General features: G+C 48.3%; 1 protein-coding gene across 17 annotated transcripts in view; it reads left to right on the forward strand.

The window, feature by feature from the left end:
• The window catches only part of FNBP1 (formin binding protein 1), an 878,539-nt gene that overhangs the window by 764,747 nt on the left and 91,370 nt on the right, over positions 1–22,422 (forward strand). For all 17 annotated transcript variants that reach the window (XM_078646220.1, XM_078646221.1, XM_078646222.1 and 14 more), the window contains one exon: positions 7,497–7,621. In XM_078646220.1, coding sequence (XP_078502346.1) covers positions 7,497–7,621 — 125 coding nt within the window. The remainder of the gene's footprint in view (positions 1–7,496; positions 7,622–22,422) is intronic.

The following is a 22,422-nucleotide window of genomic DNA, read 5'->3' on the forward strand; positions in this document are numbered from 1 at the left end:
AGATGTTCACATTGGCTCAGATTCTGTATGCCCTGCATCCTGGAGACTGGATGGTAGTGTTGGACCTGCAGGATGCTTATTTCCATATTCCCATCCTTTAGGCCATCAGGTGTTTTTTGCGGTTCTCAGTGGGCCAGGAGAATTTTCTTTTTGCAGTGCTCACTTTTGACCTCATTGGTGCCCCTCAGGTGTTCACCAAAGTGATGACTGTGGTTGCAGCACACCGTTAGAGATTGGATGTTTCACCACAGGTCTGACTGTTGATGATGGGCCCGCGTTCACCCAAGCAGTCGTAGACCTCCTCCAGATGATTACAAACTTTTTTACTGCCTTAAGGTTCCTATCTGAAAGAAACACGTAGTGATAGATTACTTACCTTAGAATTACCCCCAGGCATCAGACTGGATCCGGAAAGTTTTTCGTCAGCAGTACCCCTGCGCGACGAAAGGCGTTGTCGTGCATCTCCGCGTGTGTCGTTGGCGCCGTGATGTCGCTGGAGCTACTTTGACGCTCCCACGCACCCTGACGTCAGTTCTTTCTTGTTCCGTGCCAGTAAGCGCAGATCCAGGAAGAGCAAGTACCCCAGTCAATTTTTTGACTGAGTTTTTTCAAAGCCTTTTACCTCATTTCTTTGAGTTGATCGACTCCTGGTTTCGTAGGGATGACCGGCTTTAAAAACTGTGGGGACTGTCACCGTATGATGTCTGTGACGGACCCACACTGTGTGTCTCTCTACTGCCTGGGGCGCGACCACGACTCCAAGTCTTTGCGGGAGCGGTCCCAAAAGTTGCTGTAAGCCCGGCAGTCGCTCCGCACCGCTCAAGGTCCCAGTCCTGTGGGAGGTCGAGGGACCGGTCGCGGAGCCGTCACCATTGTTCCTCTGGTTCTAAGTCTTCGCACTCGGGGTCAGGTAAGTCAAAGCATTCCAAGAAGAAAAGCGCCGTCGCTCTTCGACTTCCTTTGTGCAATGCGGCTGACGGTGCGTTTGGTTTCACCCCTGAGGCTCCAGCCTACCCACCTTTTCCTTGTCCGTCGGCGATGCCTGCACAGGTGCAAGAGTTTCTTGCTGCCATGGCCCGAGTCTTTGGGCCGTCTGACCCCGCCGATGCGCCTTCCGGCCTCTCAAGCCCGACTGGAGGTCCTGCCCTTCTGACGCCTGTGGTTCCGACCCCAGCGCCGCCGTCGGCACGTGCCCCGGAGTGACAGGTCCTCCCTGTGTGGAAATTAGCCTTTTTATGGGCCCATCGATGCAGGGGCTCACCCTTATGTGTCCTCTGGTCCTTAAACCAACAAAATAGAGATTGGCACAGAAGCTGGAATATCAAATAACAAGTTTATTAATCACTCATGAGTTGGACTACATCAATCCAACACCCTCGGGCACTGTAGGAGGTAGTACAAGGAATACAGAAACCAGGGGCCTTTCTACCCCTATGTCCATCCTCCTCACTTTCAGCCTGTTTCACAGCATCGCAGGAAGGGGAGGACTGGGAGGGCTCTGAGGACCCTCTGACACAACAGTGCGGTGATGACCCAGACTGGGCAAAGGATTTGGGGGATGCCAGTGGCCTAGACACCTGCCACGGAAGGGGTGCCCCAACACGTTCATTCCAGAGCCACAGGCCGGTGCAGCAACAACCTCAGCGCGGCCACGGACGTGGGAACCGCCGAGGCAGTTCTGGGGGCCAGCGGGCGGGGTCAGTCCACCCCCACAACATCCACTACAAAGCCTTTCTAGTCTAACCTTTCAGGCCCATCAAAAGCCAGTGGGCGGCAGTTCTGGGGGCCAGCGGGCGGGTCAGTCCACCCCCACAACATCCACTACAAAGCCTTCCTAGTCTGACCTTTCAGGCCCATCAAATGCCAGTGGACGGCAGAATACGCCATCATCTCCCCCACTGGCGCAACATCACTTCGGACAAGTGGGTGCTGCAGATAGTCCGAAGGGGCTACTCCCTCCCCTTCGAGACTACCCCTCCGAGACTACCCCTCCAGCCATGCCACCTCGGTACCACCGCATGTTGAAGGACCATCTTTCGCTTCTTCAACAGGAATTCACGGCCCTCTTGGCCAAGGGGGCCATTGAGCGTGTTCCTGGGCCAGAAGTAGGTCTTGGTTGCTATTCCCACTACTTTCTGGTCCCCAAGAAGGACAAGGGCCTGCGACCTGTCTTGGACCTCAAGGACGTAAACGGCTTCCTCCAGAAGGAGAAGTTCAAGATGTTGACGCTTGCTCAGGTCTTATCTGCTCTTGACCCTGGAGACTGGATTGTAGCGTTGGACATGCAGGATGCTTATTTCCACATCCCCGTCCTGCCGGCCCACAGGTGTTACCTGCGGTTCAAGGTTGGCCATGAGCATTTTCAGTTTACCGTGCTCCCCTTCGGCCTTACCAGTGCCCCTCGGGTGTTCACAAAAGTGATGGCGGTGGTCGCAGCTCATCTGCACAGATTAGGGGTTCCAGTCTTCCATTATCTCGACGAATGGTTGTTGAAGGCGGGCTCGTCCCAGACAGTCGTCTTCCACCTCCAGACTACGGCCGACCTCCTCCATTTGCTGGGGTTTTCCATCTATGTGCGGAAGTCGCACCTGATTCCCTCTCAGAGGCTCCTCTTAATCGAAGCAGTTCTGGACTCGGCACAGTTTCGGGTTTCTCCTCCCGAGCAGCGAGTCCAGGGTATTCAGGCTATGATTCCGATCTTTCAGCCTCTATCCCGGGATTCGGTCAGGATGACCCTTCGGCTATTGGGCCTGATGGCCTCCTGCATCCTGCTGGTGGATCATGCCAGATGGCATATGCGGGCTCTGCAGTGGGACCTGAAGTTCCAGTGGGCACAGCATCAGGACAACCAGTCCGATCAAGTCCAGATCTCGGAGGGCACTGCACGACAATTGCAGTGGTGGCTCACAAATCGTGATTGGGTCATTGGCAGATCCCTCTCCCTTCCACAACCGGAGCACACGGTAGTGACGGACGCGTCCCTCCTGGGATGGGGTGACCACGTGGGAGAGGTGGAGATTAGAGGCCTCTCGTCTCCAGCGGAGTCCCGACTCCATATCAACATTCTGGAGCTTCGGGCGATCCGACTTGCACTAAAGGCATTCCTTCCCTCTGTCATGTGGAGAGTAGTGCAGGTGTTCACAGACAACACCACCGCCATGTGGTACTGCAACAAACAGGGCGGGTGCGATCGTGGACCCTATGTTAAGAAGCTCTGCGCCTCTGGACATGGCTGGAACATCAGGGCAGTTCCTGGTGGTTCAACACCTGGCAGGTTCTCTGAACGCCAGGGCGGACTAACTCAGCCGCCGGTGCTTAATGGATCACGAATGGCATCTGAACTCGGACGGTCTCTTTCAGCAGTGGAGCGAGCCTTATTTAGATCTATTTGCCACCGAAGGGAACACGCAATGTCATCAGTTCTGCACGTTGGAATTTCCAAGGCAGCACTCGCTGGGCGATGCTTTTCGTCGCGAATGGAGTTGCGGTATACTATACGCCTTTCCGCCTATACCACTTCTACCCAGAGTGCCGAGGAAGATCAAGAGCGACCAGGCCCAAGTCATTCTTGTGGCTCCGGACTGGGCTTGACGAGTATGGTATCCCGAGCTACTCAGCATGGTGTTTGATCCCCCGCTCCATCTGCCTCTTCAAGAAGATCTTCTGTCGCAGCAGCAGGGGAGGGTCCTCCACCCGAACCTGTCCAGCGTCCACCTCCTTGCGTGGAGATTGAGCGGCGGCAGTTGATGTCTTTTGACCTGCCTCCCGAAGTTTGTGATGTCATCTTGGCAGCCAGGCGTCCCTCAACTAAAACGGTGTACGCCTGCAGGTGGAATACATTTGTGGCATGGTGCACAGCAAAGGCTGTGGATCCCCTTTCTGCCACTCTTTCAGAGGTCCTCATCTTTCTACTTGCTTTAGCCCAGCAGGGCTCTGCTTTGGACACATCCAAAGGGCTATCTCTCTGCCATTTCAGCCTTTTTATGACTTCCAGATCAGCCTTCCCTTTCCAAGTCCCCTGTTGTAAATAGATTCCTGAAAGGCATTGCTCATCCTTTCCCTCCTGTTCCTTTCATAATGCCCCAGTGGGACTTGAACCTCGTTCTAACTTATTTGATGTGTGCTCCCTTTGAACCACTTCACAACTGTCCTCTTTGTCATCTCGCTTTAAAGACTGCTTTCCTGGTGGCCATCACCTCTGCCAGAAGAGTGTGTGAGCTCCAGGCTCTTTCTTCTAAGCCTCCATTTCTCTGAGCCCATCCAGACAAAGTTGTTCTGCGGAGTCGTCCATCTTTTCTGCCAAAGGTTGCCACTGCCTTTCACATCGGGCAGACCATCACTTTGCCCACCTTCTTCCCGCCTCCGCTTTCCTCAAAAGAGGAAGAGAGGCTCCACCGTCTGGACCCAAAACGTGCGCTCTCTTTCTATCTGAACCGCACACAACACTCCGGGGAATGACCAGCTCTTTGTTGGCTACGTGGGCGCCAAGAAAGGCCGGACCGTGCACAAGCGGACCACCTCTCGGTGGGTCGTTCTGTGCATTAAGGCTTGTTATTCTTTGGCTAAAAAGGAGCCTCCGGTGAGGCTAAGCGCCATTCTACCAGAGCGACGGAAGCCACTACTGCTTTGGGAAGGGGAGTTCCCTTGCATGACATCTGTCAGGCAGCTACGTGGGCTTCGCTGCACACGTTTACCAAGCATTACTGCCTGGACAGTCCAGTCCGGAGAGACCGCTTCTTTGGCCGTTCTGTCCCCAGGACTTTCTGGTGTGATCTTGGTTCGCAGACCCACCACCGGAGTTGGTATTGCTGGGATATCTATTCTAAGGTAAGGAATCTATCACTACGTGTTTCTTTCTGATGCACAATTTACTTACCTTCGGTAACAATATATCTGTAAAAAACATTAGTAGTGATAGATTCCTTACCGCCCAACCCATCTTCCCCGTTCTGCGAAATGATTTCTAGGGTTAAGGTCACCCCTTTCAGGGCCCTAGTTTTTTGGCACCAGTGGTCAGTTGGCTCTGCGTTCTTGGCGCGGAAAGTCGTGTACAGAACTGACATCAGCGTGCGTGGGCTTGTCTAACGAGCTCCAGTGACGTCATCCCGGCGCCAATGACGCATGCAGAGCCACGCGAAGACTCCTACCAACGCGCAGGGGTACTGCTGACAAAAAACTTTTCGTATCCAGTCTGACGCCTGGGGGTAATTCTAAGGTAAGGAATCTATCACTACTAATGTTTCTTTCAAATATATTGTTACCGGAGGTAAGTAACGTGTGCATTAACACGCCAAAGTCACCCTTGCCTCATCATAGACGCTCCTGTTCATCTGAGGCATCCTAGATACAGTGCATTATCTGGCATTTCTGAGGTTGTGCACCAACTAATGTGATCTCTAAATTCCAGGGCAGACAAACTCAGCCGCCTCTTCTTAGCGGTTCATGAATAGCAACTACATCCGGAGGTGGTGCAGGGCATCTTCCAGCAATGGGGAGAACCCTGACTAGATATTTAAGGCAAAGCTGAGACGATGTAATACCAACACTGTTGCCCCCTTGAGTTCTCAAGAAGGTTTTTTTTCAAACAGACATTCTGCCTTCAGTTTTGCTCAGGACTCCTGTATTCATTTCCTTCTCTGCCTCGAGTTCTCAAAAAGATCAGGATCGGCCGAGTCCAAGCAATCCAAGTGTCTCTGGATTGATCTAGCATGACCATCTGTCCTCTGATCAAGCTGCAGCTTCGGAAGGATCGTCTGTCGCAGCAGCAGGGTAGGGTCTTGCAGTCAGGTCTGCATCCTGTGCCTCCATTCGTGAAGATTGAACAGCGTCAGTTGATTCCATTTAATCTCCCTCCCGAGGTCGTAGATAGCATCCTGGCATCTAGGTCCCCTTCCGCAAAGTTCATGTATGCTGACCACTTGGGACAAGTTAATGGCTTTGTATGGCAAATGTCAGATGGAACCATTACAGGCCAAACTGTTATTTGTTTTATATTTGGCCCAGCAAGACCTTCCACTGGGCACTTTTACAGGATATTTGCCAGCTCTTTCAGCATTTTTACAGAATTTTATCAGCCTTCTTTTTTCAACTCACTTGTTGTGAAGAGGTTTTTTAAACATATGTTTCCACCAAAGCCCTTTCTAATGCCATAGTGGGACTTTAATCTGGTTCTTATATTTTTAATATGTGCCCATTTTGAGCCACTAAACAGTTGCCCACTAAGCCTCTTGATCCTGAGAATGGTCTTTCTGAACGCGATATCCGCTTGTCACGATGCTCTCAGTTTAGCCACCTTCCACACATTTTTTCCAGACAAACTGTTGCTGAGAACTCAAGCTGTATTTCAGCTGAAAGTTGTAACACTGTTCCATGTCAGGTAGGCTATCACCCTTCAAACTTTCTTTGCCAACCTCACCCCCCAAAAGAGGAGGAGAGACTTCATAGCTTGGATCTCAAGAGAGCCCTCAGTTTTTACATGGATTGTACCAGGGAAACTTTGGTGAACAATCAACTCTGTGAGTTTCTCTGGAGCAAAGAAAGGCAAGGCAAAAAATACTCATCTCTAGGTGAACAGTCCTGTGTATTAAAATCTGATAAGTGTTAGGTAAGAAGCTGCTTCTTCAAAGATTAACAAATCATTCCACTCAAGCTCAGGCTACTACTACTGTGCTGATATGCAGGGTGCCTGTCCTAAAAAGCTGTCAAGCTGCTATGTGGGCATCAGTGTACACATTCACGAAGCACTATTGACTTGACAATCCGGTCCATCGGAAAAGGTATTTTGACCGTTTGGTACTGCAGGACATTTTGGTCTGAGACGTTCTACAGACTCCCACCTGGGGAGGTACTGCTTTATCTATCCATAAGGTGAGGAATCCACTGTTAGAGGAATCCATCAGAAGAACAAGGTACCCAACCTTTACTAACACTCTCTCTAGTGGATACTCTATCTAACTTCATATTCCTCAACGCCGCCTTCTTCCCTGTTCTGTGAAATGGACTCTTTTCCTATCTAAAAAGGTTCCAATGTAGAGATCTACTCATTGGTCATAGCGATTTGCTGATGGGCTCTGAAGGTACGGACAAGCCTGCGAAAGAAACTGACAGGCGCGAACATGGAGGTTGCCTTTATGCGACGATTAGCAGAACAATGTTGATATAGAGCCTCACGACACCACCTAACGATCCGCAGGAGTACTGTCTTTGAGTCTTCCTGATCCAATCTGACATCTGAGAAATATTCACAATGTAAGTAATCTGTGGTTAGAGTATCCACCTCAGAGTGCGTTACCAAAGGTAAGTAACTTGTTTGATTACAATGGTTGTCTTTTGATTTGAACAGCTTACAAGTTTGACACCGAAAAATAGAACTTTACATGAAAGATAAAAATAATTAAACCCTGGTGAACAATTGAGAGATGCTTCTAGTTTCTAGAAAAGTCCAACACTGACCATACTTGAGTGATGCATGCAGTGACCCGGATACTCCTCTTTAGGGATGGCTGGCGGAGGTTGAAGGTCGACTGCCCACGAGAAATGATAACTCCAGACGACAAAGCGAAGTCTATGAAGCCCAGAACAACTCCACAGTAAACAACAACTGTGCACAAGATCGTGAGAGGTACAGTATCAATGTGGATGGACATTCTGAACCCGCCGCATGCACACATATATTCCCCTCCCTCTAAACAGGTTCTAGACCTCATAACCCCCAGTCAACAGCTATGAACCTATAACAAGTGCAAGCATAATAGAACCCTTGATATCACCAGCTCTGCCCAATCTGAACTGCCTTGGCTCAACCCTATACTAATTTGGATAATAATGGACCAGTCTGGACCCCTTCGCCCAAACACCCTCCCCGAGTAGGATAGGCCAGGTCCAAACCCCCAAACAAACAGTGAATGCATCTAAACTCCCCAACTATGACTGACATAGTCTAACTAAGAAAGAGCAGCTGTGAGCCTTCAGACCAAACACAGCGGTGACCTGTCCTTGCAGTATTGTCTTTGCATTGAAGTCCCCTGTTACATTGATTCAGATAGAGGGGAGGGTCCCATTGCCCGATGTGCACTGAGCTCTCCCAGGTGTTGCAACACTGGCACTATACGTGTACTTGAGCGATATATGATCCGGGCAAGTGGGGCAGTTACCTGTGAGCGTGGATGCAATTCATGATAGCCTGGTCCTAGATGCGAGGAATTGAAGTACTTTTTGCTCCTTGCTGTCACTGTGCCATTAATCTGAAGTCCTTGACTCATGTTTCATCATATGGTTCACCAGGGTGCATTGAGATGCATCACTCTCATCTGCACAAGCTCTCTACCCACCAACCACATGCGCTTGCACTATTCAGGCCCCTAGATGCTTCACTACTACACACTACCTTCAGTCCTAAGCAGATGCCATGGCAGTACTGTATGATTTTTATTGAATGCTTAGATGTAATTGTAGTTCTTGATACTGTCACTGCTTAACCATCTCCAGATGTCTCAGAACTTAGCACATACATTGGCCAGAAGAATATTTTCAGGAGCTGCCTTTATGATACAGACATGGCTAAACTCTACTTTTGCAAATCATAATTCACAAGACCTTCCAACACCTTCCAGCTCCCTGATAGCCACCTCTCCTAATGATTACCATTTTCCAGTAGATTCTTTCTTTGCCTGGGACCCCAAACACATACTCTGTCAAGGCTCTTGATGGCAACATTCATGTCTAGTTTCTGATAGAGCAAATGGTGCTTCTCTGTGTATTCCTAGAGTTGCTTTTCTGTGCTTATATTGGCCAGTCATCTTGCAGCTTCCAGTAAGCTCTATTAAACACCAGCAGCAGCAGTTGCCAGGCTTAGAGTCATCCTATGTGCACTGAGTACTCTTGCTTCCAAAGAACCAAAGAACCAAAGCATTCAAATGTTCACATTTACATGTTTATTTTACTTGTAGGCGTCGGGGGAGGGGGGGGGGCAGGAGAGGGGGGGGAGGGGGCAGGAGGGGAGCATTTCACATAACACAGCAATTCAGAGCCGTTCCACAGGCCATCACTGTCATACGTTTGGCAGTGGTTAGCCTTTGGTGAGACAGTTCCAGTACAGAAAACCTTCTAGGGGTAAGTGAGAAAAGTAATTAAAAGATGGCAGCTCAAGCTTTGGTATGCTACAGTGATAAACCTGTGAAATGTGACATTCGCTAGGGAAAAGATGATGTTGTTTTTCTTTGAATGAGATAGATTGACCTCTGACCAGTAGGTCTTGGAATAGTGAACAATTGGTACATTCTTCTCTTTCAAACCTTTCCTGAGGCAGTGTAATTAGACAAGCTCCAAGATGGCAGGCCTGTAGCCGGAGCTTAAAAGCGGCTCTATCCTTAGGGCGGGTTTCCAGCATGGAGAGACAAGGTCAGGCTCTTAGGGGAAGCAGTGGGAGCCCCTAAGAAATGCGATCCTTTTTGAGAGGTGTGTAGTGGGCCTTTATCTTCAAATACTGCGTAGGAACTGTATAGTCCTTGCAGGAAAGTTGGAGGCCCTTCGTTGAAACCGGTTGATAGGGACGATTCCTCACCATGGCTCAACTGTGGCTAGAGACAACACTGGGGCAACTTGGAACCAGTGGTAGCTCGAGGGGAGCTGAAATAATAGTTTTGTGTTGTGAGTGAATTGAGAAAAGTATTAATGCTTTGCGAATTGCATTTCTGCGACGGGCGAATTAGGTTTTCGGTGTATTTAATGCAAGTGCTTTCCCCCATTGTTGTGTGTTACATCTAATTATAAAACAATTTGTAATCTTGTTATTATTTGCAACAATCAGCCCACCTACATCTACGGCCGGTGGGAGCAGTGAAGAATCTAAATTCAATAATCTGGATGGGGGTGTGGGAGGTGGGAAACGTTGTGTCAGATGGATTAGGACAAGAAACTAGTTGCATGAGGACAGGAAAGGGGAGTTGTGGAGCTTTGAAGGTGGTGTCCATGTCATTGGTTCAAGCAGGTGTACAATCTAGATGTGTTAGGCGAAGCACCCGCAGATATTGCGGGCAGGTCAGTTCCCTAAATTAATCCAACAGGTATCGTATGCATGGTCTCCACGTCTTTTTAAACCCAGGCAGCGTACGTGATGCCACCACCAAAAGTTTCTCCAATCCCAAGAGTTCCCATAATTTGTGCAGCCAATCGAAGCGCATCTGGATTGAATCAGAGCCGCAGCGGGAGAGCAAGAGCTGTTAAGCAACTACCAGCACCAATGGAATAGCGTGCCCCCTTCCAGATTTTAACGGGTATGTCAAGAGGTTGAGGAGGCCTAATAAAATGTAGCTGGGAAACTGTGGCAGGTTAGTGTTGTACATTTCGTTCACAGCCTCCAAGACCTCGGTCCAGAAGGAGCCTAGTTTGGGACATTGCCATAGAATGTGCCTGAGGGTTCCAGTCTGGCCGCAGCACCACCAACAGATGCTGTCACTGCCTGTCTTCCTTTGGGCAACTGGCTGAAGTAAAGTTCCAGTAATACTTGAATTTAGGAAAACTTCTTTATTGGAAGTAATGTGGGCCGAGCTCGGGCATGATGAAGAATGTCACGCCATTCTTGATCAGTGAATGGGCGCTCCCGTTCCACGCCCCATCTGTGCTGCGCAAATGTTTTAGTGGAAGCCCGGGATGCAACAAGGAAGGCGTATATATCGGAGAGGATTTGCTTATCAGAAGAGCAGGTAAGAAGCCATTTTTCAATTCATATAAGAGGTCTATTAGCATGTCGGCGAACCAGAGGCTGTGAAAGCCAAAGGCGAATGGCTGTATGTTGCCAACGGACACCCGGTGGAAGACCATAAGCCAACTAAACATGGGCAAAGTCCATGAGGCCATCCACATCGAAGAGGTCACCTACCTTCTTGCAGTTGGTCTCTTGCCTAGCAAGAAATGCTGAGCTGCAGTGCACAGAGTGGGTGTGGAGGGGAGGAATCAGGGTTCCCTATGATTGGTGTTTGTGGCAAGATGGGGTGAATGGTGCTTGCTGAGTCTGCACACCGTCCCAGACATCCACAGTGGCAAGTAGTACTGATGAGATATAGACTCCAACTTGCTGGTGCGATCTCGGAAACCACAGGGCTTTCCAGATATGAATGCCCGCCACCGCTTGATCAGTAAAGCACCAGTCCTTTTCAGAGTTGGGGTGGTACCACTCTACTATGTAACACAACTTTGCTGCCTAATAATAGCCCCTTAGATTTGGGACACCCAGTCCTCCGTCCTCTTGAGACAGATACGCCTGCTTCTTGGACATACGCGCCCAAATGAATTCCTATATAAGACGCAGCAATTTGTCAAATGTTCCTGGGTGGCTGGTGAGGCAGAGTTTGCATAATAAAGAGGATTTTCTGTAAAAGTGTCATCTTGACTGACGCTAAATGGCCCAGCTAGGAGAGGCCGCTTCCCCTCCACCTAGACCAATTGGAGCCGGCGGTTGCGAAGATTGCGACGTAATTATGTTCCACTGTGTGCCCAGTCGTGGGGTGGATCTGTAAACCCAGGTAACCTGTCCTTTGTGAAACCCAGGAGAAGGGGAAGCAACTCTGGAGTTGACCTTCGTCAGCTCTGAAGATGGTAAGATTCAAGTTGGAGGATTTCTGGAGGTTAGTTTTAAAGCCTGAGGCTGCACTAAAGGCTGTCAGTACTTGCATCACAGCAGGCAGGTAGACGTACGGGTTTGATCAAATCAATAGTTCATCGTCGGCATAGAGCATGTCTTTGTGTTCCCCGCCCCCCATGGTCACACTGATAATATTGGGGTTAACATGTTTACTCCAGTATTGGAGCTTTCATAGATTCACATGCCTAAATCATTCCCCGTTGTCGAGTCAGGAGTCTCCAGTACATAAAAAAGCAATGCTTACTAGTATAGCAAACTGAAAAGAGGCCTAGGCCCATTTCCCTTTTGCAACCCATACCCCTTGTTATGTAAAAGAGACCAAACTTTTCCCTGAACCAATCAGAGCTCCTCACCCCCTAGAACCCTCCAGAGAGAACCTTTTGCTCGTCAGATTTTCTACCACACATTGTGCTAGGGAGTCTCCTTTGAGCTCTGCTCAAACTCTTCAGTTCTATTCAAGTTGGATTGGACCGGAGTGTTTTTCCTTCCCCAGATTTAATTATTTGGAATACTTCAGATTATTTCTCCTTCTTCTACCATGGCTGACAAGGAGAAAAAAGGATTATTTAGAGCTTGTGCCACCGGCTCTAAGAAAAGGGTCTATACAGACGACCTTCATAAACACTGCATCTACTGCCTTTATCCAGACCATCAGGCAAAGGATTGCAAGGTATGTCATACCTTTTCCAAAAAAACTTTGAGGGACCGTGAAGGAAGGCTTCTACTCTGGCTTCAAAAGGTGAAAGCTAGGAAGGAGATCATATCCAGTGACAGTGAGGAGGAGTCTTCTTCTTCCAGGAGATCTCAGAAAAGGAGCAGATCTCCTCAGGCTCATACCTCAGGTGAAAGACCTGAGAAGGCCCTTAAAAAGACCACCCCAGGGTCTTTAGGGCGCAGTCCCTCAAAATCTCCTTCAGGCAAAGAAAAGGAGAGGAAGGGTCATGCTTCGGGGGTTAAACATACCAAGAAAACTAGTTCAGAGCCATCAAAATCTCCCCAAAAGGTCAAGATTACTGTCAAGAAGCCTTCCTCCACATCTTCTGAGGAGAAAGTGGAGAAATCTGTATCGTCGACGGGAGCGTCGGCAAGGAAAATAACTTAGTCGTCGAATAAACCTGAGGTAAAAGCTGCTTCAAGAGCTTTATCGCCGTCGACAGTACCACCGTCGACGACAGTGTCGACACCGAGACCTGCGACGACGATGGCGTCGACGGCAACTACGACTACAACCACGTCGACGACGGGATAGTTGACAACGGCAGTGACGACTGGATCGTCGACGGCAACAACCACAGTGGTAATGGCAACGTCGACGGAAGCGTAGACGACGACGATCTCGTCGATGGCGATCTCGTCGACGTGCTCGTCGACGAGGGAAAAAACCCCAGAAAAGAGGTTTTTGGCCTGGAAGTGGACAATTACACCAGAACTTACCTCTCCAAGTAAGGTGTCGACTCTGGTACCATCTCACCATCTGGAGTAAGAAGATTCGGAAGGGGACGAAGATGATGGCGGTCCTTTTGGTAATGCTAGTAGTCCGTCTCAGTTGCAGGTGAAGTACCAAGAGGAGGATTCACAGGATGAATATGAATTTCAAGAGCCTCTCCAGCAACAATACCGCCAGGAACATCAGGAGGAGATGACAAGTGTGCCATCTTCTTTGTTAAAATATCTGTAGTTCATGTTAGAGAATTATAGGAGGAGATATCCTGTACCTCAAGCCTCAAAGGAAATTCCCGAGGCTACGCCTCATCCAGGCTCTCTACCATGTACACCAGTGCGTAGGCGGGAGATCTTACCGGAGCCCCTTCCTAGGTTTCCACCACCGAGATCTGGTCAAGATTCAGGAGCCACAGATGATGACCAGGAAGAAGTAGAGATCACGGACCCTAGCAGAGAGTGGGACGATTATCTCATTCAGTCACCATCTTCTCCTTCACCGAAGCCTGTTGATTCTCCACCGGAGGACATCGGTGGTTTTCATAACTTAATGGAGAGAGCCACTAAGAGATTCACACTTACCATGGCAGAGGATAAGGCTGAATGTTTCTTGTATGACTTCAAGGAACCCTATAGTAGGACAGTTCGATCCTTACCGATTGTAAGTCATCTTTGGGAGGAAGGTCTGAAGGTCATGGACGCACCAGCTACAGTGACTCCGGTGCTCGCCAGATAGACAAAAAATATAAGGCGCCTTCAAATGCTCCAGCTTGTCTTTTAGGTCATCCTAAGCCGGACTCAGTTATATCCCAAGCAGCTCAGCAAGAATCAAGAAATCCATCAGCTCCTATTACGGCACCTCCGGATAGAGAGGGTAGAAGGCTGGACAATGCAGGGAAGAGATTTCCCTCTATATCAGCCCTGTTAGTGAGAGCTGCGAATGCCCTGGCCATTCTAGGGAGGTACGATAGGCAAATGTGGTGCGATCGTTCGCCTTACATAGACCATGTACCAAAGACGGAGAGACAAGAAGCCAGATAAATTCTGCAAGAGGGGGAGAGGACTTCGGCCGAAGTCATAATTGCGCTATGGAAATAGCGACCACAGCATTCAGATCTCTGGGAGCAGCTGCGGTACTACGCAGACAAGGATGGCTGAGGGCAACAGCATTTAGACCAGAGGTCCAGAATGAAATCTTGGATTATCCGTTTAACGGTAAAGATCTATTTGGCATTTGGCAAGCACAGCAGAGTATCAAAGAAGATACGGATACGGCTAGGTCATTGGGAACTCTACAATACAGGAAAGTTCCTTTTCGAGGCTCTAAAGGTAGAGGTCAATCATCCTACAGGGGAGGATACCAACAGGGTCGATATTCCAATCACTCCACCTCATCCCAGCCCTACCGTCAGCAGAAAACACAGCACCAGTCAGGAGGTTACACAGAATCTACTCCGAGAGGTAAAGGAGGTTGTCAGGGAAAAGACAACACCTGACGACAATGACAACCTTCTAATTCCGGCTACAACGATTCCTCTGAGATCACATGTTCCCCTGGGTGGAAAGATTGCTCAATATTTTCAAAATTGGCAACAGATAACTACAGACCAATGGGTCCTCAACATTATTCAATTCGGCCACACTCTAGAATTTCTACAGAAACCCCCTCGTACACCGCCGATACATCAGAAGGTCAAGCATTTACATCCAATGCGAGAAGAGATTCGGGCAATGCTCCGAAAGGGAGCAATAGAACCGGTACCGAACTCCCAGAGGGGAAGGGGTTTTTACTCAAGCTTTTTTCTCGTCAAGAAAAACATCCTTCAATGGCGTCCTATTCTAGACCTCAGATCCCTAAACACCTATCTCAAGAGGCAACCTTTCAGGATGGTTTCTCTGCAAGACATCCTTCTACTAGCCTCGGAGACCATATGACCACACTAGACCTACAGGATGCGTACTTTCATATCCCCATCCATCCTTCACACAGGCAGTACCTTCGGTTCATGGTAGCCGGAGAACTGCCTGGCTCCAGTGGCTGCGGTTCTAAGGAGACAGAACACCAAGTATTTCCTTACCTCGACGACTGGTTAGTCAAGGCACCATCAGCAGCATTAGCCAGAGTATCAACAGAGGGTTGCGTGGAGTTGTTTGCCAGGCTAGGTCTGACTCAACACGAAGAAAAATCATCCCTTCAACCAACGAAAAACATCACTTTTTTGGGGGCAATACTGGATACAGAGAGGAAAAAGGCGTTCCCCTCCAAAGAAAGACAGCTGGAAATTATATCTCTCTTCCAAGACTTTACAAAAAGAAAGTGTCTTTCAGTACGCAAGTACAAGTCATTGCTGGGAACAATGTCATCTTGCATTCCCCTCGTACCTTACTGCAGGTTAAGAATGCGTCCGTTGCAAGAGCAACTATATCTGCAATGGCGTCAAGCGGAGGGATTCTTCGAGGATGTTGTCCAAGTCACGCCGGTCATGGTTCAAGCAGCAACATGGTGAACCCGAAAACGGAATGTCTTGCAGGGTCTTTCATTCCTTACTATGAAAGCCCCATTGATAGTGACAACAGATGCGTCCCTAGAAGGATGGGGAGCGTTCCTTCAAGACCTTCAAGTCAGCGGTCGCTGGAAGTTGCACGAGCAACGACTACACATCAACTTACTAGAACTCAGAGCAATCCACTTGGCATTGCTAGCTTTCCTACCAAGGATAAGAGGGTCATCTGTGTTGATAAGAACGGACAACACAACTGCAATGCACTACTTAAACAAGCAGAGAGGAACAAGACCACTCCCCCACTCTCAGGAAGCCCAGTACATATGGAAATGGGCGTTACAACATGGGATATCCATAACAGCAGAACATCTCCCAGGGGATCAAAACATCAAGGCAGATACTCTCAGCAGGCCCAAGTCCTCGTGCCACCTGTGGGAGTTAGACCAAGGGGTCCTGAACAACATTTTTCAAAGATGGGGAGAACTGACAGTAGACCTCTTCGCAACAGCGGAGAACAAGAAATGCCGGTTCTTCGCAAGCTGGCTTCCTCAGCGGGGATCTTGGGGGAATGCGTTTTCGATGGCATGGTCAGGCATCTTTGCCTACGCTTTCCTCCGATTCCCCTGCTGCCGCGAGTGCATGTGAAGATCAAGAAAGAACCATGCAGACTGATCCTGATAACCCCATGGTGGCATAGACAACACTGGTTCACGGAGCTTCTGCTGCTATTGGAGGGCCATCCGTTTCGCCTCCAACCAATACCATCGCTTCTAACAATTGCCCAGGGACAAATGCTCCATCCAGACCCGAAGTCCTTGAGCTTAGCGGCCTTTCTCCTGAGCACTGTAAATTTCAGCATCAAAACATCTCAGAAGAATGTAAAGACATCCTCTCAAAGGCCAGGGCTGATAGTACGAATAAAACCTACAGAATGAAGTGGAAGAGACTTTGTCTCTGGTGTCAAAGAATTAAAATTCATCCTTTGAATTCGGCACCTCATGAGATTATTCCATACATCTTGCTTTTAGCGAAGTCAGGTTTGGCTCACGCATCTATAAAAGTACATTTAGTTGCAATATCACGCTATAGAAGGACTGCCTCGGGACCATCCTTATGGTCGGCAAGAATTGTTAAACAATTCATGAAGGGATTGGTCAGAGTTTTTCCTCCAATAAAGTCTCCGCCACCTCTTTGTCGTTTGAACATAGTCCTTTCACAATTAATAAAGCAGCCCTTCGAGCCTATACACAGGGCAGATCTCAAATTCCTATCGTGGAAGGTGGCACTTCTAATCACTCTAACTCCGGCCAGAAGAGTAGGGAAATTACAGGCGCTCACAATTCAAGACCCTTTTTTGCAATTTAAAGAGGACAGAATGATTCTCAGAACTAATCCGAAATTTATCCCAAAAGTACCAACTGACTTTCATTTGAATGAGCCATTAGTTCTAAAGCGTTTCTTTCCACAACCAACAACAGCGGCGGAAAGAGTTCTACATTCGCTGGACATCCAGCGATGTCTTAAATTCTTTTTGCAAGAGACTAAACACTTTTGCAAGTCTTCACAGCTTTTTGTCGCTTTCAGCGCAGCCAGGAAAGGCTTCCTTTTATCGAAACGTGGGATTGCCAGATGGATTTCCAGTGCGATAGTATATTGTCACCAAGCTGCTGGAAAACCACTGAACGCACGAGTTCGTGCTCATTCAACGAGAGCAGTGTCCACCTCCACTGCGTTATTTGCAGGAGTGCCGATCTAGGATATCGGCAGAGCAGCGACCTGGAGATCTACGCACACCTTCACCAGGCACTACTGCTTGGAAGCTGCCGCAGAGACAGATGTGGCAGTGGGAGAAGCGGTGCTGATAAACATTAGCTAATAACGGTGAGCCCTCTTTACATCCCTCCGTCCTTTTGTCTTTGTTACAAAAGCACATTTTTTCTATTGTTATGTTTAGTTACGGTGATTGCAATATTGATATCCAGAATTCTAAACTAACTATGTACAGGATGATGCTATATTAAGTAACTATATGAAAGAAAAAAAAATGTGCTTTATGCTACTGCTCGCTATTCTGATTCCGGCATGTGAATCTATGAAAGCTCCAATACTGGAGTAAGAAAACAAGTTACTTACCTGTAACTGTAGTTCTCCAGTATTAGAAGCTTTCATAGAATCACATGTGACCCACCCTCCTCCCCTGAGAGGCTCACCTTGGATTTAGCACGAAGAGTATTTTTATGCACAAGTGCGCGAAAATCTGAGGAGCAAAAGGTTCTCTCAGGAGGGTTCTAGGGCGTGAGGAGCTCTGATTGGTTCAGGGAAAGGTTTGGTCTCTTTTACGTAACAAGGGTTCTCTTCCAGGGGATACTCATTAATAGTCATAAGCACTGAATAATCTCCGCCCATGAGCGGGAACCCGGAACACATAACCAAATACATATATATGTGTAAATATATAAAAAATAGTACATAGTACTAAACAAATTATACACATATATATGTATAAACCAATAATATGCAGCCCAACCATAACCTATAGGGTAATAAGGCCATCATTACATACTTTCTGCAGCATTAAAATACACCATATAAACAATGCAATAAACAGGTATGAGCCTAAAATGCATTCCATAAATAGCAAAACCTTTTATTTTCATCAAAGTACCTGTAATAAAAGGCAATTAGTCTAAGCAGGCTGCATATAGAAAAAATATTCCTGTACAGAAAATCAGACTCACACTTTGCCTTTAAGGCCTCCAGGGGGACTCTGTTCCCATCATGCCCCACAGGTGACAGTTTAAATCAGTTCTTTTTTCCGGCTTGTTCTGTGAGGAACCTGGAACTTCATTTCATCTGTTCGGCGAAAGGCTCCATATACAGAGCAAATAATGAGGGTGAAAGTGGAGAGCCCGACGAGTGCATCTGGAGATGCTAAAGGGCTGGAATAAAATCCCGTTAACCCTCACTGTTGCGTTATGGGAGGTATCACTACACTGGACAGAATGTCGAATTGGGCAGCCAAACCAAAACACGTCAGGACCGAGCAAAGATATGGCCAGTGTACCCGGTCAAAGGCCTTCTCTGCATCAATGCAGAGGAGAAGAGCCATTGCAGAAGAGCGCTGCGTCTCTTCTAAAAGGTGACAAATGCATTCTGTATTATCTCTGCAGCCTTTTTCTGGTATAAACCCGGTCTGATCAGGGTCCACAAGGCCTTGCATATACGGGGCAGGCATATTTACCAAGACACCCGTAAAGATCTTAGCGTCCGGGATTACAGTGATCGTTGCAAGTTGCATCATGCCTGTAAGGGTACCCGTCATGCTGAAGGCATTGCCCACATTCGCCAGCGTGGATGCCAGCAGTGGCCCAAATGCTTTATAGAAATCTGTATTGTATCTATCATGCCAGGGAGCATTACCAGGTTGCAGGCATTGAATGGCCAAGAGGACTTCAGTAGGGGTGGACGAAATGGCATGGGGGAGGGAAGCCAGGGGTATTTGGTGTGCCGCCGAAAAGAAAGTGTCATCTTTCATGGATGGATGTGTTTGCCACCAAACATCCGTTAACCCCATGGCCTTTAGCCAGTGCTTACAGTCCAGCATAAAAGCACCCATTTCCCCCTTTCGGAGGATGAATCTGTCCAGGTGTGAGTCAATGACTGTTACAATCCCCTCCAATGATGATGTCTGTGTCAGGGGTGGTTATGACGTGGCCTACTGCATCCTTAAGAAAACATTCTTGATGGTCATTAGGAGCATAGAAGTTCGCTAATGTAAAACAGTGACCCTTCAAATCCATGCATAGTAACAGGAGCCTTCCAGGTAACTCGGAGTGGTTTTGTGCCACCCTCCCTGGGAAGTGAGTGGCAAGCAAGATTGCAACCCCTACCTTTTGCCTGGGACCTGAGGGAAAAATATTGGAAAAATATTGGCTGTCAAATCACAAGGAACATAGGTGCTTCCAGTCCGCCTTGAGCAGGTAATTTTCCTGGATGAGGCAGTCGTCGCATTCCGTATCTTTTAGGAAGGAAAGGAGTACAAGACGCTTCACAGGTGTATTAGGCATTCAAGTTAAGTATATTAATCATAGGTATGTGGGATCTGATGGGAGCTGGGAGTGCCCAGAGGTTCACTATAAACCCTGTAAATGGTGTGGCTGAATAGTGTCTGTAGTGGACATATGAGTGAAGGTTGTCAGGTATGCAAATAAAAAGGAAAGAATCAACAGGGCAGCTTCCCGCCTGGAAATATGAATAAACATTTGAAGGACAATGTTGTCGGCAGCTGATCTCTCCAGTCTCCAACGTGGCGCTACCAAAGAGCTCTGTCGTCAAGAAACAACAATAGCGTGGGGGAGGAGCGGGGGTCCTTTCCCCAGACCGAGGCATTTTACAAGCAAAGGGGGAGTCGAGGCCTCAGACTATAAAGGTTCGTCCTTCGTCAACTGATCCGTACTGAGACAGTTTTCACCTGGTTAGATAGATCACCAGTGCTCTCTGCAAGGTTTGTAACACAGCTGCGTCATCCATGAAAGCAGCCAGTGCTACTGCCCTCCTGGGTAGGTATGATACAGCGCTCTGGGTATCTATTCAACAATTTGCAGATGTTCTTCCTAGGGACAAAAGGGTAGACTTTGTTGAGGTTGTGAATGAAGGATGTATGGTTTCCAACCAAGCCATCAGTGCCGCAGTTGATTCCTCTCTGTTAGCGTCCCATGAATGGCATTGCCTTAAGGCAGTATTCCTGACTCTGCCGTGGAAACCAGAGTCACCACAAACGATTTTAAATCTTCCTTTCTCAGGTCCTACCCTCTTCGGCAGCCACATTGACGATGAGATGGCTCGCATGAAATCTGAAATTGAGACCCTTAAAGCAGTTGTCCTGGAAAGACCTAAAGATATAAGGTGCTCCTTCAGGCCTTACCAGCATCTGTTTTACACTCAGAGGATTCAAACTCCTCACTGTTACCAGAGACGTCAACTGCTGCAACAGCAGCTGTATCAACAACAGCAGCAATGACTATGTAGGGGCACTCTTCCCAACAAACCCACAACGGGTGCCAAACCCTGAATCTTCCCTTCCCCCTCTTCTGTTACACACTCCGGTAGGAGGAAGCATCACTCATTTTCAGGCAGATTGTCAAAAAAATCACAAAAGATGTCTGGGCTCTGAATATTGTTCAAAGGGGCTATGGGCTCAGATTCATTAGTCCTCCTCTGACCATACCTATAAAACCATCCAGCGCTCAGCGGCACACACTTCAGGAAGAAGATATCTTACTACAGAAGCGTGCAGTGGAGGTCCTTTCCCACAAACAACGGGGTACCGGCGTCTACTCCAGATACTTTCTGCTTAAAATAAAAGACGAGGGTGAATTCAGACCCATTCACGACCTAAAAGTAGCCAACAAATGGATTTTGCAAAAAAAGTTTTGAATGCTGGCATTACATCAGATAGATCTCCAACTACACCAGGGAGATTGACTCAGCTCAATAAACCTTCAAGACTCCTATTTCCCTGTGCCCATTGCTCAGAAACATCGCAAGTTCTTGAGGTTTGTAGTGGGGCAGGATCATTTCCTATGCAAAAAAGAACAGTTGATAGACAGAATGCTGATCAATGTTAAACATTTCCCCAAGTACAGAGATCTGGGCCTAAATCCATTGTGTTTGTGCTCGCCATGCCATTCCAGTTTAAACCCAGCCATATGCAAATCAGTCTTGACCCTGTTCCTCATGGGAAAAGTTTGGCCTGAACTGCCAGGCCAGATCCTCCTTTAGGCCGGAAATACGCATCCTGGGACCGGTTTCGGGCATTACCCCTCATCAGCAGGCTAGGTTGACTACAGTGGTATAGAGAGCACGGAACCCACATCTGGGCATACTCGTTGGGGTGACAAATGCAAAAATAACAATTGATGGACAGAATGATGATCAATGTCAAACATTCACCTCAGTACAGAGATCCGGGTGTAAATCCATTGTTTTTTTGCTCCCCATGCCTTTCCAGTTTAAACCAAAACATATGCAAATCAGTCTTGAGCCTGTTCCCCATGGGAACAGTCCAGCCCAAACTGCCAGGGGAGGTCCTCCCTGGACCAGAAACAAGCATTCTGGGACTGGCTTCAGGGCATGACCCCTCATCAACCATGCTAGCCTGACCCCAGTGGCATGGAGAGCACGGGACCCACGTCTGGGCTTACCCGTCCCACTCGGAGTGACAAATGCAAAAATAACTCTTGATGGACAGAATGCTGATCAATGTGAAACATTTACCCCATTCCAGAGATCTGGGCCTAAAACCATCATTTTTTTTCTCTCCATGTCATTCCCGTTTAAACCCAGCCATATGCAAATCAGTCTAAACCCTGTTCCCCATGGGAACAGTCCAGCCGAACTGCCAGGCCAGGTCCTCCCTGGAACAGAAATAAATATCCTGGGACTGGTTTCGGGGCATCACCCCACATCAGCCAGGCTAGCTTGACTCCAGTGGCATGGAAAGCCAGACTGGACTGTTCCCAACAGGAACAGGGCCAAGACTGATTTGTATATGGCTCGGTCCAAACATTGGTGGCATTGTGAGCAAAAGAACGATGGATTAAAACCAGATCTGTGACTGGGGGTGAGTGGTTGAAAAGTTTCAGCACGCCGTCCATCATCTTGTTGTTTCTGCTATGATCACACCAAGTGGCTAAGGGTATGCCCAGACGTGGGCTTCTTGCTCGCTGTGTCAATGGATTCAAGCTACCCTGGCTGATATGGGGTAATACCCCGAAACCGGTCCCACAATGCTTGTTTGCGGTCCAGGGTGGACCTGGCCTTGCGGTTCCGGCTGGA

This window comes from Lissotriton helveticus, chromosome 5_1 (assembly GCF_964261635.1).
Source record: "Lissotriton helveticus chromosome 5_1, aLisHel1.1, whole genome shotgun sequence".
NCBI lineage: Eukaryota > Metazoa > Chordata > Amphibia > Caudata > Salamandridae > Lissotriton > Lissotriton helveticus.